General features: G+C 40.0%; 1 protein-coding gene across 4 annotated transcripts in view; it reads right to left on the bottom strand.

Moving 5' to 3' along the window:
• LOC121911357 (kinesin-like protein KIF20B) overlaps positions 1 to 25,655 on the bottom strand; it is a 56,606-nt gene that overhangs the window by 20,141 nt on the left and 10,810 nt on the right. Inside the window, exons 12-31 of one of the 4 annotated variants that reach the window (XM_042432741.1) lie at positions 25,321 to 25,483; positions 24,951 to 25,100; positions 24,216 to 24,341; positions 23,735 to 23,874; positions 23,008 to 23,128; positions 22,218 to 22,410; positions 21,660 to 21,793; positions 19,960 to 20,478; positions 18,433 to 19,595; positions 17,069 to 17,207; positions 15,611 to 15,733; positions 15,403 to 15,463; positions 14,650 to 14,775; positions 13,319 to 13,449; positions 12,616 to 12,771; positions 12,251 to 12,388; positions 10,835 to 10,963; positions 10,451 to 10,501; positions 9,808 to 9,870; positions 9,442 to 9,651 (exon numbers count right to left, since the gene is read on the bottom strand). In XM_042432741.1, the coding sequence (XP_042288675.1) occupies positions 9,442 to 9,651; positions 9,808 to 9,870; positions 10,451 to 10,501; positions 10,835 to 10,963; positions 12,251 to 12,388; positions 12,616 to 12,771; positions 13,319 to 13,449; positions 14,650 to 14,775; positions 15,403 to 15,463; positions 15,611 to 15,733; positions 17,069 to 17,207; positions 18,433 to 19,595; positions 19,960 to 20,478; positions 21,660 to 21,793; positions 22,218 to 22,410; positions 23,008 to 23,128; positions 23,735 to 23,874; positions 24,216 to 24,341; positions 24,951 to 25,100; positions 25,321 to 25,483 (4,036 nt within the window). The remainder of the gene's footprint in view (positions 1 to 9,441; positions 9,652 to 9,807; positions 9,871 to 10,450; positions 10,502 to 10,834; positions 10,964 to 12,250; positions 12,389 to 12,615; positions 12,772 to 13,318; positions 13,450 to 14,649; positions 14,776 to 15,402; positions 15,464 to 15,610; positions 15,734 to 17,068; positions 17,208 to 18,432; positions 19,596 to 19,959; positions 20,479 to 21,659; positions 21,794 to 22,217; positions 22,411 to 23,007; positions 23,129 to 23,734; positions 23,875 to 24,215; positions 24,342 to 24,950; positions 25,101 to 25,320; positions 25,484 to 25,655) is intronic. The other 3 variants (XM_042432743.1, XM_042432742.1, XM_042432744.1) reach the window with 3 other exon arrangements.

Raw genomic sequence — 25,655 nt, 5'->3', positions numbered from 1 at the left:
ATATTATCAGAGACAAACATGAACCCTCATTTCAGCTCTGTTATGGTCCCCACTGACTGCTGAGACAAATATCTGATTATTTAGCTGTTGCTAACTTCATCTGCCTGCTGTTTGGTGCTGGGCAAGTAGTGTACACTTTAGCTACTTTAAGAGTTATTCATAAGGGTTTCTGCAGTACGAGTGACCCTTAAACATTATGCTGAGTCAGTTCTATGCTAATATAAAAAATATCACATAACAGAATATTCTGGGACCACATGCAATTATCATGAATGTTCTTTTCCAAAATTAGTTAAATGTCAAGTTTGTAACTAATAATTGTTCTATTATTAACAGTGCACTCTTACGTAACTTGAGTCTTCTGAGCACGGGTTTAGGAGGAATCTTATCCTGTCAAAATACTCCACCACAACTGGTGACGCAAGTAAAATTTCCAAATGCAGGACCTCCTTGGGTAAAACGTAACCCATCAAAATAGTACTTTTGTCTTGCTTGGCTGTTACAGTATATATTTAGCAGTTATTTCCATGCTTTTTCTCCAGTGGGTCTCCATGATGACAAATGACGACGTTGGTAGTTTTGTGATGGAACTGGAAAGCCTCTATTACAGGCTGTGTAACTGAAGGATGGATCGCGGTGATCCATTACAGGCTGTGTGAAAGGGGACAGTACATTTCGGTAAGTATAGGCTGTGTCACTTCATACCGCGTGGTTTTGCGTGTACATGCAGTGACGCAAACAGCCGGCATATCTGTACATATCTGTCTTTACTTGCATGAATGTGACTGAGCAATAAGTCAAGACACCGTCATGTTTGTTGGGTTTCTATTCAAGTATATCAAAGTTAGCGTATCCTGCGTTTTTATTTTAACATTAAGGCAACATCGCACCACGTGTCTTACAGCTAATAATTATAGCCTATATTCTCCGCAAGTCAGTGGGTTTCCAGTGGTACAGTAAGTATACACATCTTCATGTGTCTGTGTGTGATAAAGAACATGAAGGAGATGTTGAGTTAATGGATGTGTATATTAAGTACAGGCTGCACAGTTGGGCTCCGCTCAGATCTAAACTTTCTCAGTAACCGTCACTGATGTGTCAGTTTTCTTCTGCTATGTTTTTACCCTCCTCCATTGCTTTTAATTCTCTCTGCTCCTATCCAGCCACCCTACCCACAATCCCTCCTCTTTCATCTTGCCATCTTAACTCCCCTCCACCAACCCCCCTTATCTCTGTCTTGACTTGGCTTGCTAGCCACTTTTATCTTCCTTTTCTCCCCTTGCCACCCTGGTTTCTCCTCTTTTCTTCATCTTTCCTCCTCTCTACTCTGTTGCTGTATTCCCTCCGCTCTTTATCCATCTGTCCTTCCTTCCTGTCTTGTTTCATTTTGCTTTCTTCCTCCCTCTAACCCTTAACCAATCTCTGTCAATTGTTTCTCTCTGTGCTGCCTCCACCTCCCTCAGCACTCTTCTCCTCTCGAATTATTTTGGCTCATTTCTATTTTGGTTTAAAACTCACTTTTCCCCTTTTGTTTTCTCAACACCTTATTCTCTCTCTTTTTTCTGTTCTTGGGTACAAAATGTTTCTACGCCCTCCTTTTTTGGCCTCATACTGTATGAAGGCTGACGGGGTCATTGATGTGTTGACGCTCTCGTGACCCTAAGGCTCTTGACACTTGAAACTCCCTCTGTATCATTTTTTCCTCATATGTTCAGTTCATTTCACTGCTTTTTAAGTGGAAACTGGGTCATTGCAGCAGCATGAATAGAGGTATTGGTTAGAGAACAAAGTGTAAAAAAAGAAAAAAAAAAAAAAGTCAGACCATCTCTATGATGCTGAAATGGGTTTTTTCATGTTGAAAAAGAACTGTGCATCAATGGCAATCCAAATTTCAGGTGTTCCTTTCATTCCACTGCTTGGAGACTCATTTGGAGGACTCTTGACACATTTGGGCTATTAAGTACAAAGGATTTTTTTACGTAAGCCTCTGTTAAGGATAACAGAAATATCTTTATAACCATCAAGAATCTGTCTGGGTCTCCCATCTTCTTGATTCAGTCTTTTTTTTTCCTTTTTAAAAAGGGACGTGTTCATGTTCATAAATGTTGACTGAGCTGCCCCAGAACCCCAGAACACAATCTTATGTTACATCACATCAGTTTGGATGTGTTATAGAACCCCTCCTCAACACAAACACCTATAGTGTTTTGCCATTTGCACTTTTGGCTGCACCGAGTTGATTTTTGTTTCCGTTACTGGTTTTACTGTGTGGAGTTGTGCCCGAGATGGACCATCTCCAGAGTTGGGCCAAAGCACGCCCGACCCACCTCCAACCGCAACCAACCCGTGATGACCCCCCCTTCTCCTGCTTGTCCCGTCAAACAAGTGTGTGTTGTGAGACTGATGTCTGTGCAGGAGACCAGAGAGAAAGCTGTTCCTCTGTGTGTTCAGCTCTCAGTACTTTTGTAGCTTCTAACTGAATCTCTGTGGTTTGAAGTTTAGTTTCTCTCCTGCGTCCTCGTTTGTACTTTTAGATATTTCCTTTATTTTAACATTTCCTGATTGCTTTCAGCCATAATGGAGCCGTGTTAAGTTACTGCTGATGAAAACACATTTCCTGCTGCTTCATATTAAAAGCTTTTAAATAACAAAATAACGGGGGAACTTTTATTGTGAAGAATTTATAGGAAATTAAATGTGTTTATCCACCGTTTTACAGCCACACCGTTGACCACTAGTCACAGCCATGATGTATACCGCCCACTGCTTTTTGACTCAAGACAAGCGCGTCATCAGTTAAAGACGCACCTTCACTGTTGTAATGGAAATGCAAATCCCTGCCGCACTGGGATGCCGAGTCAAACCGAATCGAGCCACGCCAGTATGTGTGTATAGAAAAAGCCTATTACATCTTTTTGTGGGCTTTTCATTACACTTCCACTCCGTTTCATTTCCAGTTCTCTCTCTTGAACCCAGCCCAGTCAGCAGAACGGCAGTCATTAGTGAAATTACTTTGGAGTTTCATCGCAGAGCTTTCACTCCAGTATAAATACTCCCACTGCTGGTATCAAAAGAGAAAATATGGTAATACCACGAGAGCACAAGGAGTCAAAAGAGCCTAGTTACATTGGAGGAGGGCTTGTTACATGAACGTGGCCTAATATGCTCCAGCTAATGAGCTTTTGTCAGAGCATGTAGGCACATCGCTAACACATTTTCACACAGTTCTTACTGCTGACAGTTTTAAAATATTAAAGAGGAAAGATGAACATTAACAGGGAGTCCTTCCTGCTGCTGCAAGTCTTATGGGTAGAGCAGCAAACTAATGAAACCAATTATATGATTGGCACATTCACAAAATTGTTTAAATATCTGTACTTTTTGTAATTTTTCTATGGTCCTGTATGAGTGACTTTTTAATGATTTTTTATACGGAGGGCTGGATATCTAACCTCAATAATTTTTTTGTTCTGACCAAAATGTGCCCATTACACAGAGTACTGAATACTGTCAAGGCTGCTTGTGTTCAGACAGCTTCTTTTGTTCAAGTGTTTTGTAGAAAAACATGTTGATTGTTTTAGTATGAAAAACTCTGGTATCATACTGACAGTAGAATTGTAAAAATGATACCCAGCCTTACTTATAATGAAGACTTCTTTCTTTTCACCTTTGATTTCCAAACACTCAAAAACACCTAAGTGAGCAACATGCTTTTAAGTTGCTGCTTCACAAAGTTGACTAATCCCATTTCTAAAACAGCTTTCCTCTTGGTGCCATCTCAAAACGATCTTCATCTTTTATTCAGCGAGGTTCACTTTCTGTGGGATGAAGATGACTGCGGCGGAAAGATACATCTGGGAAAACTCAAGTCTCAAGAACATTTATATGAACACTAATTGCAATTTCGGTTACTTTCAGTTACAGCAAACATCAGCTGACTGCTGCAATCAAATTGCCTCCCTTCCAATATGCGTACACTTTAAAATAGTGTTGTTTATTTTAACAAAATGTAGCATTATTTAACCCTAAATTGACAAAGTATGTGACTTAACTCTCTGTAAAAATAGCTTTTGTTTAGGGAGATTTTGTTTTGGAAAATTGTGCCATGGACAGATTTTTCTCTATGATGCGATGACATCCACTGGTCTTTTTCATGTTTGTTTGCTATATCATTGCAAAGCTTTGTTTACTCGAGTAAAGCTTTTGTCAGTCTCATTATTTTCAACATGTTCAGAGCTTACTTCCATTTCATACCCTTGCCCTTGGTGACAAAAAAGTTATTCAGGGAGGCTTGTGGTTGTGATTCAAGGTGTGAAAATTGCTGTCAAAATAGTCCCTGAGCAAAGGTGTCAAACTGATGTATATGTGCCAACCTCTAAGATGAGACGACACCGTAAACACGATCGACCCTTAAAAAAAAAAAAGAGGAGCTAAACACTCTTGTACAGCAGGAGTAAAACTGGTTTACATGACATGTATATACTGTCATTGACAACAGGGTTACGCTTGTATATTATGGGATTATCATGTATCACCGTGGGGTTATAAGCAACAGTTATGACAACTCCAAAATAGGGCTGTCTTAGAATGAAGAGTGAAGATGTTATTGTTGATTGTGAATATTTTAAACATCTATAAAAACGTTTAATTTCAAAATATACTACGCCTTTTCGATTTTCACTTAAATAAAAGTAACATAATAACACTAACAAAAATAAATCCCATAGAGACAGAGCTAAAAACATGATTTCAGCATGTCAAAGGATTATTTTAGCAACCTGTCTACTAGAGAGGAAAAAGTAGTTTATAGCATATGTTTAAACCTGTTACATTAATATGCAATACATGAATGCCAGGGCTGACATCACGTCTGCAGTAGAAATAGCACAACTGTATAGCAAACTCCACCAAATAACAGGCTGGCATGACACTTAACAGCTGATATGGCGAGCACGGTTTGTAAAAATAGGCCAGGAAATTACACACTGACGTGCAATCATTTCCCTTTCAGGCTTTTAACAGTTAGCGTTTTAACCAAATGCAGGTTAGCTATTCTGTGATTTAAACATCTATTACTTTCAACCTGCGTGTTTCTCTGTGTCCAGGTATATGTGTCGATTTTACGGAGGCTTTTGAGCTGCAGGCTGTCTGTGCAGCACAGTTTGAGTCTGTCTCTCCCATCACACAGCACACAGCCCCACTTTTGCCTCAGTTTTTCGGTTCAGCAGCTTATAAAAACTTCATTCTGGGTTATTTACCCTGTTGTTATTGCATCTGGACACACAGTGACTTTTAGGCATTATTCTGTTGTTTGCTAGTAGACAGAAGCAATAAGGAGGCTCCGTCATGGAATACAAAGTCAGTGGAGAGCAATGAATTGTTTTCCCCTCTGAGGTGGGCGGGACTTAATTGTGCTCCGTCTCTATTGTAGGTTTTGTTGGATAATATAAGAAACTCATTGTCAGGTATCAAAGATGTCGCAGTGACAAAGTTCATGTAGCAATGTTACTGATGAAAGACTGCTGATGTCTTTCTGAGCGATTCTTGAAATCACAACTTGTTTGCAAGTTAATCATTTACACCAGTGGTCCCCAACCCCCGGGCCGCGGACCGGTCCGTAGGTCATTTGGTACCGGTCCGCACAGTACACGGTGGGTTCAGGTTTATTGTTATATTTAGAAAATACCACAGTTTTTGCACCGGTCGTATCATTTTAGTTTGTTTGTATTTATCCGCCGCATCTCAAAGGCCGGTCCGTGAAAATACTGTCTGACATTAAACCGGTCTGTGGTACAAAAAAGGTTGGGGACCTCTGATTTACACCGCATGAAATTAGTTCCTCTTTCCTGTAGATTGCAGCATTTATAAAGTCACCACTTCAGGGCGGCGACGATCATCAAGCGATCATGACTATCAAGCAAAACACAGTTTCCTTTATTTGTCCTTTTGATATTATCCTTATATCATTTTTACATCATTCTGGTTCGCCATGCACAAAATTGGTCACTTCAGTGATGGCTCATATTGTCGTTGCTACAACAGTTACTTAATGAGCAGCAACCTAAAGACAGCGAGCACGTGCTGAAGTATAAATTACCAGCAGCACTCCTCCTCCTCGCAAACACACTGCCACTTGGGATTGTGCGTAAACAAAGAGAAATTCAGTGTTTATAAGATGAGCAACAAGCAGCCAAGATTGTAAAATTATAATAATAACGATATATAATATTACTGTGCAAGCGAGAATGCTTTACTGTAGTTATGTTTAGAGCCACAGAGTGACAAAAATTACTGATCATTTATGATATCTGCAATCTAGAGGGAAGAATGAAAGGTGACTCATCTAAATTTTGGATTTTGGGTTAAAAAAAAGGCAATGAGAAAAAAAAATGTAATGTATCATTTCTGTTGCCTGTCTCCTATTTTATACTTCTGTCAACACATTTTTTTCTTTTCTCCAGATGGAGATATGATGCTTTTTTTTTCCAAAATGTGTTTGCCAAAGAGACAAAGAGAAAAAGAAAGCAGTTCTCTGTGAATGAGATCTGAAACAGAGGAGTTGTACAAGCTGCAGACAGTAACAGAGGAACAGTGATGTGACGAGTGAACTGTGCCTGACCTTGTGTTTCTCTGAGCGGGATGCTTGTTTAATGTGTTCTCTAGGGGGAGGGGGGGGGGGGGGTGTACAGTATGTGTGTATGTGTGTGTGTGCATGTGTCATCAGTACAGTGTGAGTTTCTCCTTGTAAGTGTTATTCATGATGAATGAGATTGTTTTCTCTGACCTATAAGTGGTGGGTTCATGCCTGACAGTGTTTTTTTTACTATCCCGACTACATGCTTTTATATCTACAGGAAACAATAATGGTATGAAAATATACATAATTAAGGACATATATGGATGTTTAACACAAATATGGCCTTGAATCACACATTACATCTTGCTTATCTAGACCTAAAGATGTAGTTTAAGTTAGTTTAAACTACTGTTTGAAGTTAGCAGATTCAAAAATATTAGGGAGGGAAAGGTGAGCTGTGTGATTTGGAGAAAAGTTGAAGGTTTTTTTCTATCTGTCATAATTTAAGAGCATCAATTTTTCACTTAGTGACTCAAATTTCCAATGTCCAAATGATCAAAGATGGGAACTGCTGTTAAATTTTGGTGTTTTAATGTTAAAATAACTTTCTCTCAAAAGCTTGAGAGAAATTATAACCATTCAGTATATGTGTTATCAATAATTTACTAATTCTGATCTGAAAAACTGACATAATAGGTTTTCTTTATATTTGGAAAAAACGTGTGTGCTTCTATTTGGAAAGTAATGCCAGCTGGGAATTGTATGCATGACACCACAATAAATAACTTCATCATATATGTGGTGTATAATGACTTCAGATTCATGTAACTATACTGGAGTTTGTGCTCCACATAGGTTGTTTTTTTTAATCTATATCAAATGATCAGTATGATAAAAAAGCATGCTGTGTATGTGTAGATAACAGCATCAGCATGTGTCACATGCCTTTGGGAGTCAAATGTAACAGAGGCATTAGCCTACTTCCCTTTAATTAGTCGAAACAAACAAATTAACATAAGTGTGTCTCCATCGCTGCCTTTAATGAAATCCCAGCGAAACAGTGTCCTGAAAACCACCTTTACCATCTTCACCCCTCCGAGTGCAGCTTTTCACTTTTCTATGCAAGCCTCACTAGTCTGGCCTTGTTTCCGAGGAGCCTCTGTGGTCTGTTCTGGGATTAGTTTCCCAGACAATCTGTGACTTGCAATTGGTTTCACTGAACGTCCGTAGTATCAACCAGTTCACAGGATGAAAAACTCTGCCGTCCATTTCCAGATGGCACAGATGGGATTGCTTTGTTGACCTTGCTACTTGTACTACTCACACATTGCTACTCAGTATACAAACTACATTTGTAGATCTTCCAAGCGATTGCGTAACACTCTTTAAAGTGAGAATAGCTGCTGTGACAAGTGCTGCTGTCACTACTTCCTTTTATTTTTCGGGTACTTTTAAATTATGCATTCCAGTTCAGTAATGATGAGTCTGAACCATCTTAAAACTCTTATTTTTTCATCTAATGCAGCAGATTTTAACCAGATGCTACAAAAATACAGATATTACCTTTTGATATGTTTGTTAACAGTCTGAATGCACTGATCATTACTATCTGAATGTATTAAAATAGAGTTTCTGCAACTGTTTAATACCACACAGGATGTAATTTAATACTTATTTCACCATCCTACTGGCCAAAGTATGAAAGTACAATGGAAAACCAGTAAGGACGATATGGTCTAGAATTCTTTATTATTATATTATATCCCATTTATTAACGTTCATTAAATACATGCTACCAGAACCATGATAGGCAGCATAAAATGGATAGATTGATTAACCAATAAGAAATTATTTATTAATTTAAGTTTTTGCTAAATTTGACACTTCCCCATTATGACTGGATGAGCTTCCTACTTATTGTCGTTAGCAGTAATTACTGTGTTTGATATAGATTTGATAGCTGAAACTCCACAAAAAAGAATCAAACAGCTTCCTGCAGCATAATCCACTGCCATAACGTCACGCTTTTAGTTTATAAGTGTCTCCTGATGAGCCACAATCAGACACAAAAACATTTTTTATAACTATCATTACTGCCGACAGCGGGTAAGAGAAAATAAGCAGTTTAGGTTAATTGGCAACTCTAGATTGCCCGTTGGTGAGTGTGAGTGTGAACGGTGTTCTGTCTGGATGTCTGAGCTCTCTGATTGACTGGCAACCCGTCCCGGGTGTACCCTCGCCTCTCTCCCGAGTGGTATCACTAATGGATGGATAGATGGAATTTTTTAATACCAGTGAGGCCTTTTCTCCAAGGAACTACGTTTTTTTTTTTTTTAAACTTTTCAAGACCTGCAGAAACCCTGTAAAAACACCAAGCATACTGAAGATATACACAGACATGTAACATGTTTTGTAACGGTGCCCTGCTACCAGAAAAATAAAAACATAATTACTTGAAATGCCAAACTAATTAGCACATCACCACTGTTTGAATCTGCTATGTACAGATGTAGAAATGCCAAATTTACAACTGCCATTTCAGCTGCTGTTGCTCTCTATTTCCCAGGAGTGTAAGACAATTCTACACTACAAGTGCTGGATTGATGGCGGCTGAGGGAGAAAAGGTTTCACTGTGACATTTTCTCCACACAACATGTATGAAAAGTGAAAAATCATCTCTGAAAATAATTGGAAAAAGCCCATCTCTGAGGTCCACACTGCACATCTGTTGTACTTTTAGTTATCTAGGGAGGATTTATTTTTAAGAAACTGAGAAATGCATCATTTAAACCGCCGCACGCTGCGCATTTATACTTGTGAATATAAAAAAATGTTTGAACGACTGACTAATGTGCAGCTCCTACCTTCTCCATCTCTCCGCTCTTCCTCTTGCGTGCCGAGCGCGTGATTTTGACGGTGACGGCGTTCTCCTCTCCCTGGCGTCGCAGCGCCATGCGGTTCGGCTGCAGGGGACTGAAGGAGATCTCCAGCTCGGGACGCGGGAAACGACTCGTCCGGCCGTTTTCTGTGGAAATCTCAGAGGAGTCCAACACGGACGGATAACCAGCGGAGCCCTGTGGAACGACGCGTGGTTTTAAGGTCAGGGGTCACTTGGTTGTGTGAAGGGTTGAGGTAATATCTGATCTGTTGGTAACTACAAGGTGAGGACACCACAACAGTGACAGTCTGCAAACCCAACATATAAACATTTTGACTTTTCATGAGCTTACCTGACTGCTGACTGACGCTCTGATGTCTCTCCTTCCTCCTGACTTCCTGTTAATGGTTTCACTCTGCCAAGAATTTGAAAATAACAATTTTTTTTATGCAAAAGATGTTGATAAATGTATTATTTAATCTTTCATCCTAGATTTATCTGCCAGGTGCAACCACAGCCTCTATGATGAATGATTGAAACAGCTTTACAGACATTATACATTTTTAAGTGTTTCTGGAGCTGAAGCCTCCTCACATACAGACAAGAAGATGTTTAAGATTAGCAAGGTCAGCATCCTGTAAATGACGTACAGTCCTCGTTTAACCTTGTTGACAAGATGTTCTGAAGTTTAAAACAAGAAATTAAAAAAGATCAAAGTTATATCTATCTGTAGTCTGCAGGTTCACTTTAAAGACGGAGAACATCTGAGGATTATTTATGGATAAATAAAGTAAAAGGCTGAATGCCCAGAAAGCAAAGACATTCACCTTATCACTGACATAAAACTCTGATTTATATCTCCTTGATCTATGTCCTTCTCCTTTATTATGTTCACACTTCACAAATGGTTTTTGGAAGAGCTTTAAAAAAGTAAAGGAAAAACATTCAGCATTCAAGCTAAAATGCTCAGCAAACAATCAAAAACAAACATTTATCTCCGCCAGGCTGTTATCTCTGTGGTGTGCTCTGACCTGTTCACTCCTGACCTGAGCACAGATGAAAAACAAACATCAGTAATAAAACATTTAAATATAAAAAGAGCAAAACTGCATCGCTGCCCTTCAGTCATATCTGGATTCAAGTACAAAAAATAGCGACAAAGCTGTGAATGTTCTCTAACTTTATGTAAAGTTGTGATGTGCAACTTTATTAATATAAAATAAAAAATACATTTTTGGTATGTGGCTCTCTTTGATGCTGTTTGGACCACCAGAGAAATAGATTATGATGCAGGAGATGAGATTCCTGCTTTAATTATTAATTGAATTATAAGAGCAGATTTGGGGTGGCGTATTCTTTTTTTTTTTTTTTAGACTAACCTGCGTGGTGGTTTCCACCTGTTTGGTCGTCGCAGCCTTCAGCTCTTCCTTCAGTCTCAAGATCTCTGTCTCTCTCTCCGACAGAGCAGCCTGAAGTTCTGCCACACTGACGCCGCCGCCGTCTACGCTCTGAAAGAGGAAGTTTTCAATCTGTGACATTTTCTCTCCACCCTCTTTTTTGATTTTATGCTTTTCACCAAAAATGTTATCCAGAGTTTTGAACCATTACTGCAATACAGGAAGACACTAAAACACCATCATTCTAACAAGCAGTAGTGAACCTGGTCAGGATAGGCTAACTTGTTGTCGCTAACTTCGGGGCTAACCTTCACTTTTCCAGCAGTTGAGGAAGCAACAGACGAGACTTTTGTTGGTCTTGAGAAGCTGCAGCATTGATTAACTGACACACTGGATCCTGTACTGTAGATTAACTGACTGATTGATAACTTATTGCTAAGCTTTTCCTCTGCTCCGCTCACTTTTCTGCCGCTTGCTCAACTACGCACATTACACGCTGCCCTATTCCTTAAAGGACCAGTGTGTGATATTTAGTGGGATCTACTTGCAAAAATATCAGCAGAAATTGAATATAATATTAATAAGTATGTTTTAATTAGTGTATAATCCCATGAAAATAAGAACCGTTGTGTTTTTGTTAGCTTAGAATGAGCCCTTTATGCACGGCCATGTTTCTACAGTAGCCCAGAATGGACAAACCAAACCCTGGCTCTAGAGGGCCTTTCGTGTTTTTTGCGAGTTTCGCGGCCACCGTAGTTCTCCTACATTCCTTGAAGGGGCGGGTGAGGAAAAGGAGTATTCAGTTGGTTACAATCTGCAACCTCCCGGCTAAATCCTAAACACTGGTCCTTTAAGGTTTTCTTTTTTTTTTTTTAAAGTTTCAGTAATGTGATGGTTGAGAGATTTTTTCACCTCCTTTCTCTACACCACATCAGGGTTCTGCTCTCCAAATAATCCTACCTGAAGGGTAAATCAACACTGTGTGAAATGAGGGCAGCAAACTGTTGATGTTTTGTTCTCTACAGGTTCAAACTTGCCGTCGTGTTTCCCCCTCCGGCTAAACCTAAATCAATAACATCACAGCAGGTGTTTTGCCTTGACTGATGATGGGAAACAACTGCTTTGACATGACTGATTGAGTGGGTACGGAGGTGAAACGTACATTTCAATCACAAGAGAGCAGACAGAGCAGATTTTTTTTTTTTTTTAGCTTTTGATATTCAAGGTTGAATAGTCCATTAAAGACTAAAGACACCTCCTATGGATTATCTTCATTTTATATTACAACACCTTAATTCTCCTCCTCAACCTCAGATCAATCTGTTATAACTGAACGATGAGTCTAGTTGATGGAAAAGGCATCCAGTACGAGTCTCATCATCTTTATGTTATACCGACCTCTTGTTTGTCTTTCTCCGCCTGGCTGGAGAGAAGTTTCTGGAGCTGGACCTCCAGAGCTGCAACAAGGGTGTCTCTCTCCTTCCTCCAATGCTCCATGGTCTGCTCCTTCTCCGCCAGCTGGGACGTCAGGGACTCCTGACAAAGAGGGAAATGTACTTTCAAAACACTGTATGGTGGTGGAAATTACTGGTGGTGCACTGTATGTGTGTGAATAAGAAAAAGAGACAAAGTGAAACTGTAAAACAGGAATATCAGTGCACCAATGTAGCAAATATGTTGGCTAAATTAAAAATATGTTTGCTAATTTTAGCTGTATTTTGGCTCAGCTGTTGGCACGTCTGTGTTTCGCAACCACTTCTTACCAGCTGGCTCTGCTGCCGAGTGTAGCGTTCTCTGTCTTCTGCAAACTTCCTCATCTCATGGTTCCTCTTGTCCTCTGCTTCTTTAGCTTGGCCGATCAGGAACAGCTTCTCCTCCAGCCACTTTTTACGTTCTGTCTGGTGTTTCTCTGTACACAGCTGCACACAAGTTGATTTTTAAAGAGGAAAATTGTTTGAGCTGGAACGCCTGATAAAACGTCTACATCAACAAAAAGAGTGGTAATCTGCAGTTGTCTGCAACAAAAACATAAGAAAGGCTACTTAAATCTGACGACAGACTTCAGTCTAACTAATTTTTATTCAAGGGCACGAACACATCCAAGTGATCAGGGAGGAGTTGTTCATGAATTGTAATTCCTTAATTAAAAAAAAACTGGTCTAAACACTGACATTTTTCAGTGCTTTTTGTTTGGGGATCTGCCTTAAATACAGCAAGGGAGGAATGCAAAGGAGGAGAAAATACAGTTGCTTGCACCAATTTTATAGCTGAGAATCTTCAAAAACAGTAAAATATTCTTGATCTGTCAAATTCTAAACAGGGATTAACAAATAATTGCAATATTCCTATTTCTTTTTAATGTTTCCTCCACTCAAACTTCATTAGAGAAGACACATTTCTTGTTTGACACACATTTCTGGTCCTACCATCTAAGACACCTTTTGTAAATAAATTCCCTTCGTTTACCTTTAAGCTTTCCTGAGCCTGAGCAGCTTCCCGTTTGGCCGCTTTGAGGTCATCTGATGGGTTGTCTGTTTGATAGAGCGGATTGTTTCCACGGTCTTGCTGCAGAAATGCTCCTCTCAGCTTCTCAACCTCTGAAATAATCAAAACCAAAAGAACAAGACACTAGTTTCAACAAGATTAATATTTACATTCCAAGAAGAATTTTTAGTGTAATTTTCTCTTCATTAATCAAGTCTTCAAGTTTTCTTCTTTCTTTTTGTTTATATGAATCTAAATCTAACATCTTTGCCCAAGTGACCAACTACATCGATTTATATAAATAGGTTGTAACTGACTAATTACCTAAATGAAAACTGGTGCTTTGGGAGGTTTTGCTTTTAAAAGAATTTCTCAAAATAATCAATTTTCCAAATTAGAGAAGACTAGTGCAGCTCCCGTTCATAACTCAATACCTAGAGAGAACAACTGCCCGTCCCCCAAACGCCTCTCATGCAGACTATCAGTAGACGCTACAATTTGCAGATGCTCCCTAAATGCCTCACACGCAGAATACCTAGAGAGAACAATCCCCATCCCCTAAGCTTTTATTCTCTTGTTTTATCTGTCTTATTCCCTTTTTGGTTCTTTTTATTTCCAAATTTAACACTTTTTAATTGTTTTTATGTCTTTTTACTTGTGTTGCTTTTATATTCTGTTTTGATGCCTTTTATACTCTATATAAAGCACTTTGAATTGCCTCGCTGTTGAAATGCGCTACACAAATAAACTTGCCTAAACGCCTCTCATGCAGACTATCAGTAGACGCTACAATTTACTGATGCTCCCTAAATGCCACACACGCAGATATTATCTGTGTGGCAAGCTTGTGACCTCACTTCCTGCCAAGCGTGTGTTTCTTTTTCCTTTCTGTTTCTTTTTTTTTCTTTTGTAGTAATAATCAGAATGCAATAAGGACCAAACAAAGCTTCGTTTGGTGTTTTTTCGTATCTCCTCTCATGTGCACATCTTCTTCTGATGTTCCGTACTTCACACTCTGCATCCTGTGTGTTTGTTTCCTGTAACGCTGGTTGACTTACTGATCTGACTTTAGCTTCCAAATGTCTTGTAGCTGTGAGAAAATACAGGTTTATTCTAGTCTCATTTATCTATTTAATGTCATGAACATTTTTATTTCTCTGCAGTTTGCAAGAATAAGAGGATTAGACTAAACTCTCTGCGGGCCAGACCGCTTTTTTTTAAATGCAAAACAATGAAATCTACATGCTTTCACAGCGTCCATGTTTGCTTATCTTCTCTCTTTGATTTGTATTCAGATCCTGTGTGTTTCTTACCACCGGTGAGCTCCTGGATGAGGTTTAGTTTCTCCTCCAGGACCTGCTCCATCTCGTCCTGCGTCTCCTCCTGTTCCGTCAGAGCCAAACGCATTCCCTCCATGATGCTCTCCTTCGCCTCCAGATCTGCAAATCAACAGAAACACACACACACACACACACACACACACACACACACACACACACACACAAAAGGTACATGTTTACAAGCAGAACGCCACCCTGGCTCTCATACTAAGACATTTAATTAATCAGGTATTTATCTTTTCACTGCAGACAGGTCAGAGATCAGCTGCAGGGCAGGTTCAGTGTTTTACTGGAAGGCTTTCATTAGAAAACACTTGAGACCATGAGAGTTTCATTTTTGGGTTTTTCCCATCATGCAGCAACCCTGGAATGTCCTCTACTGACAACGCAAAAGTCTTAAATTAAATTTCAAATATTTACTCTGCTTTATGACCTGCTGCTCTATTTGTAGCCAGGCGTCCATAGTTTATCATTTATCAAACCAAAATATCAAACATTCACTGATTTCAGCTTCTCAAATGTGAGGATTTGCTGCTTTTATGTTTTATATCATTGTACACTGACATTGTTTACAAGATCTGGGAATTTATGATGGTATAATGGGAAAATAATATTGATTAATGGGTAATTTATATAAATATAATTATTAGGCGCAGGCCGATTTTAAGATCAGAACTCTTTCAGCAAACATGAATTCTCTAGTGAAGCATACAGGCTTATTTTTACCTTTACAGGCTTTCTGGTAGAGCTGCAGCGTCTGATCAGACTTCGTGTCGGATGATTGTTCCTGGAGGGAGGAAAGGAGGAGAGCAGTCAGAGGGAAGTGCGTGCTGAACAGGATGCTGTTCTTCCAGAGCAAACTGAGCCGAAGCCTTCAGAACTTTTATTTATTTTTTTGTAAAAACTCTGCAGTGAAAGAGAAAGATCATCTCACCACTTTGAGTTGCTGGATGGTTCTGTCTCTGTTGGCCAGGTCGGACTGAAGCTGCTTCTTCGTTTTTTCTGCGTCAGTCATCTTTTGCCTCAAAGCTTTCTCCTCTTCTCTCATGGCTGAGATCTTTAGGGGGAGAAAAGAAAAAGCACAATCTACTGTAAATAAAAGGTTTTCACAACATTACAGATAAAAGGAATTCAAGCTGTGTGCTGTTAGTGTCTAATAAGTTTCCAGTACTGCAGCTGTTCTGCATTTCCCTTAATTTAATTTATCCAACTTGCAAATAAACTACACTTTCAGCTAAATATAGAGAACTGCTCCTTCTCTGGACCATAAAAGATCTCCAAACAAGCATGAAAATGTAAAAAATCTAAAGCAGAGTGCAATCTGAGGACAGTTTAATCCCTCTAAGTTTTTTTTTAAATAATCTACTATGTGACCACATTTTACACATCAGATCTATTTTTGCCAGAGAAACTGGCCTGAAACTTACTGGTGAATGTATTTAATTGCTTATATTTACTAGCAATCGACTTAAAATTAATATTTAATGATGCATTTCATTTCTAACTGGCTTTGCTTTAATACGGACACAGAAGGACAAAGAGACAGAAAGGATCTGATACCACATCTAACTGGGATACGTCTAGAGCTGCGACTAGCGAATATTTCCATTATCTATAATCTGTCAATTAATTTCTCGATTACTCTATTAGTTATTTCGGCCTGAAAAAGGTGAAACATGTCAATCATTGTTTTCTAAAGCCCAAGGTGACGTCCTCAAATGTCTTGTTTTGTCCACAAACCAAATATTCTCAGTTTACTGTCACAGAAGATATAATATAATAAACCAGAAAATATTCACATTTGAGAAGCAGGAATCAGAGAATTTGGACATTTTATTCTTAAAAAAATCATTATATAATTAGAGTATCGTTTAAATACGTTGCCCCAGATTAAATTCCACTCAGTGATGATGTTGCAGAATGAACAGAGCAACACTGGAGCAGAGACTCCTCACACAACTTCACCTACTTTAAAAAGGTGGATGAAGAAGGAAAAAAGTCTGAAAAAGGTCAAAACTTGTGCAAAACTTAAAGAACTTTATTGTTAGAACAAAATGTTTCTTCTTGCAGCCTTCTTCAGTGTTATGGAAAGTTCTACTTTGGCACTAAAAATAAAGTTTTATATTGTGGAGAAAATTGTGTGTGAAAACTCATCTAACATCAATAAAACTACAGAATATTGTGCGACTGGCTTGTTGTTTTCATATATATCCGCTCTGATAAATGGAAGCGTGTTGTGGCTGAAAGGCCAAAAACATACAGAAGCTGCATTATAAATGTAACCACCTGAGCGTCAACATTGTTTCAGAAACCATACTGCGATTTGAAGAAGATGAATAGATATTACTGCTGCATACAGACAGCTGTTTACTCTGTGATGAGGTGCGTGTACCTCTTTCTGGACCTGCTGGATCTGCTTCTTGTAGTCGGCTAGTTTCTCTCGGAGGTCCGAGGTGTCGTCTTCTTTCCTCTGAAGGTCGAGGCCGAGGCTCTTGACTTTCTCCGAGTCCTGCTTGGCATTTACCTTTAGTCTGGGACAAAATAACAATGAACTGCTAGCGTTGTTTTAAAAAGACAGGATAGTACATCGCAGTACAAACAACATCACTGCTCGTCAGACTCTTTAATACAGCGGGAGGATGGATGGATTAATACAACCTTCCCCCGGAAACCAGGGCGCTCGCGGAGAGATGAAAGGGAAGAAAAGATGTATTTCACAATGACAGAATAATATAGTTGAATATAGAACAAGACAAGATAATTCAGAGTCTGCACTGTTTGTTTTGATCATCTCAGAGAGGAGACGATAACAAACAACTCCGGTATAACAGAACAACAATTCCAATTTAGACAGACTGCTTTCTGACAGTTAAATTAAAGGGGTACATAATAATAATGGAACTTTATTATATATATTATATATTTATTCAGTGTTGATCTAAGCAACAATGTTATTTAAGGCCTTTTTTAATCTTTAATGGCCATTTTGCAACTATACTATACTTTATAGAAATGGTTTTGATGTCAAATAGATTTCAGTTATTGGGAATCCTATAATTACAATAAGTAGTAGTAAGTTCAGTTTTTCAAGTGTGTCTTAAACCAGCAGTCAGGTGTCCATATGAACAGTGAAAGAGGTTTTCCTCGCTGTAATCATTCCTCCTGTTCATACTGGATATTAAAAGATCCTTCAAATGTGCTTTCAGTGCATTTAAAAGTCTCTGTGAAGCTTATATTCAGCTTCAGCAGTCTGAGTTAGTCATATCAAGTGGATATCTGACACATTTACAGTCTTTTTAAGCATCAAATTCCCTCTTTGTGTTTCCTCAGACAGTGTTTCCCTGTTGAGCTGCAGGTGGAAGTATAGTAACAAAAAGAGGAACTTTGGCACTAAAAAGACTGTAACGTTGAAAGATATCTACTTGATTTGACTCATTTGGACGCTGAAGCTTCATATTAGCTTCAGATAAACTTTTAAATACATTTTTGCACAGAAGGAGGACTGTGGATTTTGTCCTCCATCACTTATATTGTAAGGTCATTATGAAGGGATCTTCTAATGGTCAGTATGAACAGGAGGAATGATTACAGCAAGAAAAACAGGTTTCACTGTTGTTTTAAGACAGACTTGAAATAGCATGCAAGCAGCAAAATAGCATGCAAAAGAAGCAAGACTTCCTTTTGGCTGTTGTGTTAAAACAGACTTATTTTGTTGACGAGTGTTTGTTATACAGAAAAATGGAAATGAACGGTTACCTGCTGATCTCTTCGGCTCTCTTCTCCAGCTCTTCATCTTTCTGAGCGATGGCCTCGTGCGCCACGGCCAGCAACTCCCTGCGTCTTTCCGCCTCCCTGCGCCGGGCCTCCTGTACCGCCTGGCTCTCCTCCTCCTCCCGCCGCTCCTGCGCCTCCTTCAGGCTCTTCTGCAGGGATGTTACCTGCGCCTCCTTTTCCAGCAGCTTCTTCTGCAGCTCCGCTTCTCTCTCCGCTGACGCTTTCTTAGACTCTGCCAGCTCATCTTCTTTTTCTTTTAGTGTTTTCTCCGTCTCTGAAGAGGCTAGTTGAGGTTCACCAGGACTCCGTTTCTTTTCTTCCATGTTGGCGACTTTTTCCCTCAAGGTTGCGACTTCAGTCTGGAGGTCAGAGTTCAACCTCTTGAGATCCTCTTCGGTGGCAGAGCTAGAGGCACCGTTTGATTTTCTGCACTTAGCTTCCTCTAGTTTGGTCTTCAGCAGCTCTGCAGTCTGCTCCTGCTCACTGAGCTGCTGCTTTAGATCGTTGAGAAGTTGGTCAGATGTTGCTTTTTCTTCACTCAGTTTGTCTTTTAACTCCTCCAGCTGCTTCCGTGACATCACTTCTTGTTCTCGCGGCTTCTCGTTGAGCTCCTCCACCTGCTTCTCAGAGGCCCGTGTTTGTTCTTCGAGCTTTGCTCTCAGCTGTTTCACTTCTTCTTTGGAGGCGTGCTCTTCACGCTCGAGCCGCGACGTCTCTTCTTGCTCTTGAAGTTTCTTTCTCAGCTCCTCGAGTTGTTGTTTGGAAGCTGCTTCCTGGTGGTTCAGCTTCTCGGTGAGCTGTTCCAGTCGCTGGTCTGAGATCACCTGTTTGTTAGCGAGTTGTTCTTTTGCTTGTGCTAGCTCGTCCTGCAGCTCCAGTATCTGTTTCTGCTTGCTGTCGTTTTTGGCCTTTTCCTCGGCCAGATTCTTCTTAAGGTCAGACACTTCCTCTCTCAGCTGTTCATCGACACCAGCAGACGACGCCGCTGTGGTCCGCAGCTCCTCTTTCAGGCCTTGAACCTCCTGAGTCAGGCGGTGGATCTGGGAAGTCTTCTCCTGGATCTCTTTGCCGTGTTCATCCAGTTGTGTCTGGGCAGCTTGTAGTTGGACTAAGGCTTGTTCAGCTCTCTCCGTCTCGCTGGTCACCTGTAGTGATTTCCACAAATATCATTTCTTTTAGTCTTGCAGCAGTAAGTCGATTTAATGAAACATAAGTGACCATTATTCCGGTATATTTTCTTTATTTGAATAATGTGGACTGGTAAAGCTGTTCATTTGGGCTCCTGACTATTGATTTAAGACAGACTTGAAAAATTGTGAACTCGTCCTTTAACACAAAACTCGAAAGACCATGTAAGGCACTGAAAAAAAGAGCTAAAATATCAGAACTTTCTCCGATAACGTTGTCGTCCCAGCACTAAAATGTGATTCCTCACTAGAAGAAACATGCCCTCTCAAGCTTTAGCAATATTCATTGTTAGTTTAGTTAGCGTCTGGGTGTCGGGTTTACCTGGCGCTCTGTGGCGTTCAACCTGTCAGTCAGCTCTCTGACTTCCTGCCGAAGTGCGTCACCCTCCTGTTGCATTTTTTCTCTCTCCTCAACCAGCTTGGTGATCTCCTTCCTCTCCATCGCCAGGACAGACTGAGCCTCTTCTTTGCCGATTTTCTCTTCACCGAGAGCAGCGAGTACTCCTTCTCTGCTTCGCTTCTCTTCTGCAAGGGTTGTGACCGCGTCCTCTTTGGCTCTCTTCTCAGCTTCGAGTGCCACCACAGCTTCCTCTCTGCCCTTCCTCTCTTCTTCAAGGGCTGCCACGGCTTCCTCTTTGCCCTTCCTCTCTTCTTCGAGTGACGCCATCACTTCCTCTTTGCTTTGCTTCAGATCTCTGAGGGTGATGAGGGTCTCCTCTCTTGCTTTTCTCTCCTCCTCCAAGGATGCAACTGCCTCCTCTTTCCCCATGGTTTGGTACTCCAACACAGCGAGGGCGTCTTCTCTGGCTTTCTTCTCCCTCTCAAGGGCAGCCGACAACTCCTGGATACAAGTATTGATGAAATGCTGTTTCAATGTTTAAACAACATTGAATAAACTTAGCAAAGGTGGGGAGACCGTCATAGAAAATCTAGATTGAAGGGGCCGATATACACATTACTGTTGTCCATTTCCTAAAGTATATCAGTGTTAGGATGTCATACCCTCCAGGTATGATGTGAATTTGGTAAATGTATTTTATTCGCTGTGTACTGCAGCTTTGTTGGACTGCAAAAGGAATATGAGGAACAGTTTAAACTCTGTAAACAATAGCAGGTTGTTCAAACTTTAAGACTGGAAATGCAGCTGAGTGTCGTTGTCTCAGATTTTACGCATCCATTCATATTTTGGAAATTCATACATTTTTCCTGATGAAACTGATCGACTGATTTCTGGAGTGCAAGAACTTTATAGTGAGTGTTATCTGCTGGGTGTTAACAGTTCAATTATTTTTTTTAAAGACAGAGAAATTCAGATCATAATAACAGCTATACTGGACTCTTACTGGCCACAAATAAAACTGCTGATGAAGGCGGGAGCACTGCTCTGTGTTCACGGTGTCGTCTGTAAACAACGCTAATGGAATTGGTTGGCGATATCGATACCATCAGATGTTTTACTGCGGTATATATAGAAATGGCATCTCTATTCTGAATGTAATTAAAATATAGTACATTGCCCAACCTGAGAACTGCAGTCATGTTCTAGTAAAATCAAAACATTCATATTGGGTTGAAATGATAGATAATAATAGTCTAAATTATACTCTCTCTCAATTAAAAGCCCTACAACGAACATCAGGCTAATATAAAGTCCAGATGTTAGAAAGATGAGCTTGTGAACAGGTCATTGAGTTATTTACTCTCCTGGATGTACAGAGTGTCACTGAGATGTGAGTAAACAAAGTGAAATGGAAAGACATTAACCTCTACCTGATCCTGTGGACCTGCTTACTGGTCGACATTAGATGCCTGTAGATGAATCAATAGAGTTTTATAACAATAATAAGAGGAACTTCTCCAGATAAAACAAACCTCAAAACCAAATGTTGTGAGAGGAGATAACGATAATTAAACTCAACACGCCCCTCAGTGATAAACTCATCCTATTATCAGGATACTCAATGACATCACTTCTCCTCCTTCAAAGTATGAAGCAGCTCCTCCAGGTTATGTGCTGCTTACCTGCAGCCGCTCTCCCTCACGTGAACTCCCGAGGTCTGCCACTTGTTTCTCCAGCTGGGCCACCTCTGATGTTTTCTCCTGGAGCTGAGAGAGAAGACTCCTTTTCTCCTCGTCCTCTACTCCGCTGGATTTACCTACGAAACAGCCCAGAGATTTAAGAGATACAACAGGATGTGGACGCTAGGCAAAAAGGACACGTTCTAAATTTCTCAAGTCAGTCTTAAAACAACAGTCAGGAGCCCAGATGATCAGTGAAACATGTTTCTCTTGCTGTAATCATTCCTCCTGTTCATACTGACCATTAGAAGACACCTTCATAATGCATTTACAATGGAAGTGATGGAGGACAAAATCCACAGTCCTCCTTCTGTGCAAAAATGTATTAAATAAGTAAATAAATACACAATATCTAAAAAGGAAAAAGAAGAAGAAACCCACAAAACAAAAAAAAAATATGGGCACCTGACTGTTGTTTTATGACAGACTTGAAAAATTGCAAACCTGTCCTTTAAAAGTCCCTGATGATACATTTGCAATGATACAACACTGTGTTTTTACCTGCGGATTTGTGAACCAGTTGCTCTTGAACTTTCCGCCGGTGCTCATTCAGTTCCGAAACCTCCGGCTCCTCTACGGCGTCGCATCCGTCTCCCTGAGGTCCTGCTCGGCCTGAACCCGGACAGCTACCAGCAGCCTCGGGGACCTTCTTCATGCCGGCCAAGTCAGACGAGTAGGAGTCCAGAGAGTTGCCCTTGCACGAGGAAGAAAACATCAGAGAAATTAGTCTGGGAGATTAGCGAGCACATCCCCGCGTTCAGAACATCCGAGTCTGTTGCCCCGGAGCTCTGAGACCACATCTGTCAAGAGCATCTTGAAACATGATACTTAACCCATACCTGCTTCAGTAGCGACATACAAATCTCTACTTGGGTAATTAATAGAGAATATAGATATCAAACAACTGTCAGTCCCTTTGCTCTCACGGCAAATAAAGCCGTTCCAACAGGCATCATTATTATTTCAATGGAAAGCTGCAGGCGGGAGAAGGTCAGAACCAGGTCACACTCAGTAATTAAGGAAACTCTGATACTGAGAAAAAGGATGCGTTTGTTTCAACTATGAGTGTAACAGAAGAACTAGAATCTTGTTTGAAATATACAACATGCAGTAAGATTCCTGTCAAAGCCTCAGCATTGTCTCATCAATGAATATTTAGCATTTAGGACCGAATAAACGTATTTCCCAAAATGTCAAACTATTCCTTTAACATGTTACGACACAATAAGTAACTGGGTGGACTGGGGGTTTAATACATTTAGTGTGATCCCAGTAAAAGAGGCTGTATTACCACGGCTTGTGCGTCCGGACTGGATCCATCGGTGACCATTTTGTCAATAAGGTTCTTGAAGATCTCCAGCCTCCTTTCAGCTTGTTCCTCCAGGATCTCTCTCTCCCTCGCCAGGCGGTCACTAAACCAAACACACACACACACACACACACACACACACACACACACACACACACACACAGGTTGTTTGACTATAAGATTTACGTCATATTTACATCAATCTAACACCAACAAATATTCTTTTCACAGCAAGACAACTCTCCAAAAGCTCCGTCTGGGAGATTTGTTTTTGAAGACATGTAAGAAAAAAAAAGTCAATGATCAATCACAAATGAATTGTATCTGGTGTTCCTTAAAGTCCTGAATGTCCTTTATTGGATTTCTTTCTTTTCAAAGTCTAAAAGTTATTATATATAATTAACTACGGCCTGTGAGAGTATCATTTTTCTAGTTTAGACAATAAGCCACTTACACTGACTCACACAGTCTGAAAGGGTAAAAAATATTTCATTACATTATTTAAGTGGCAAAAAATGGTGCAGATGAAAACAAATTTATATCAGATTGACTTTAATGACACCCGAATAAAAACAAGTTCCAACAACAAGAACCCAACAACTCATCTTAGGCCCCAGGCAGCAAACTGTAGTGAAAACCACATGCAGGCTTTGATATAGTTTCCTGGATATGTGTATAAAAAAAAAAAAAAAAAAATCAAAAGTCTCACTTGTAGTCATTCTGCATTTCAGAGAAGAGCTCGGAGAACTCTCTGCTGATTTCGTCTCTGACTCGCACCTCCATGAGGAGGCTCTCCGCTCGCTCCTTCTTCAGCTGGACCTGCAGCTGTTTCAGCAGCGTCGTCTGCTTCTGCAGAACAGAACACGAGGACGTGAACACACACTATCGAACGTTAATAAATAAAAAGCCTCCAAATTTATACATTTACACCTTTCTTACTTCCAGACTTCCTGTCTGATGAAAGTAAGTCAGACAGACTGAAATACACTTTGTTAAAAACAGATAAAACTCCTCCAGAAAGTTGTTTATTTTTCCACTTGAGCATTTTTAATTTCTACTCATGTCCTTACACTTATTTTTATTATTGATCATTTCTGTATTTCTATTCTGACGTTACAATAAGATGATCTTATTGATATGTCAATCAATTAATGGCAACTTGTTTGTTAAAAACACTTAAAGGAACCGACCTGGTGCGTCTTTTTACTGATGAGAACTTTATCATCATTTTCATCGCCGTCTTCTTCACCACCGCTTTGATCCATAGTGTCCTCCATCACGCTCTTTCCTTCCTCATACTCATCATCCTCATCCTCCTGGACAAAAAAAAAAAAAAAAAGTATATTTATCATGTAAAAGTATCAAAAATATCAACTTTGTAATAAAAAGTTGTAAAACAGATATTTAGTAGATATAAAATCTGCACTGTTAACTTTACCCTCTCGGTCATGTGTGGTGATAATAAAATAAATATAAATTATCTGATACACATAAATCCTCACATTTTTCTACAGGGGTCATAAAGTTCTTATCACAGCAGAGTTTCTCTTGCGTCGGATCAGGACTCAAAGATAAAACTCTCCTGCTCTGTTCTGCAGAATAATTACAGACGTTCCCACTGAAAAAACTAATGTGAATTATTACCACTGTGGGAGCTAATGAGGAACATATTGCATCTGGCTAATTACTGCTGCCTGTCATTTCTTCTCACAAAAAAAAAAAAAAAAAAATCAACCCAAGGCAAAAAACAGGGAGTGGATGGAAAGACGATGTGCTTATTGAAGCAGTTTTTCATTAGACTCATTCATCCAACCTCCTCAAAAAGATATATCGCTGCATCTTATTGAATTTTTACACCCTTAGTTTCAATATTTAAATGATTTTTCAATTAAACTTTAAGAGATAACCTCATAAAGCGATCCCACCTGTACATCCTCCAGGCTACTCTCCCAGCCAATCAGGGAGCTCCTCCTGCTGCCGCGAAGAGTCTTCGTCTCACCGCTGTTGATGAACGAGACCTCGCTGGCAGACCTCTGGGCTATGATGGGAAGGGTCCTGGTGGGCAGAACCACGACCTGGAAACAGATAAGAGAAGCAAGAAAATTACTAATATATCCATTAACACAGTTTCCTCCTAAAAGATGTGAGCATATTTATGAATTTTAGCTACTTCCTGAATCTGATGTGTATGTGACAGTTTGGTTATTCACATGATGTGTGTGTGTGTCAGCATGATCTGCAGCTTTATTATAAAAAAAAGAAAAGAGGAAACACATGCTGTTATAAGATAAGCACCTTCTGTGCCACAGCAGAGAATTTGAGGACGTTGAGAGTCTCGTCGTACATGGAGGCACACTGGTTGACGTTGACGATCATACAGGCTTTACCTCGACCACAGAAGAAGCCCTGCAGGTAGTGGGTCAGCTTGCTTTCCCTGAAGGGGACGTGCTGAAGCAGCCTGAGGAAGGAGCAGACATACAAACGGCTTAGCTTACCTTATGATATATGTGCTGTGGAAGTTATTTTAAAAAGATTAAAGGTGCATTATTAATCCATTTTTGGCCACTAGGGGGAGGAAGGACAGCAAAAACAAGACGACAAACAGAAAGTCACCACATGTCACTAACATA

This window comes from Thunnus maccoyii, chromosome 14 (assembly GCF_910596095.1).
Source record: "Thunnus maccoyii chromosome 14, fThuMac1.1, whole genome shotgun sequence".
In the NCBI taxonomy this organism is placed as follows: Eukaryota; Metazoa; Chordata; class Actinopteri; order Scombriformes; family Scombridae; genus Thunnus; species Thunnus maccoyii.
Note: the sequence above shows the minus strand (reverse complement) of the source record. Positions and strands in the feature narration are given on the sequence as shown.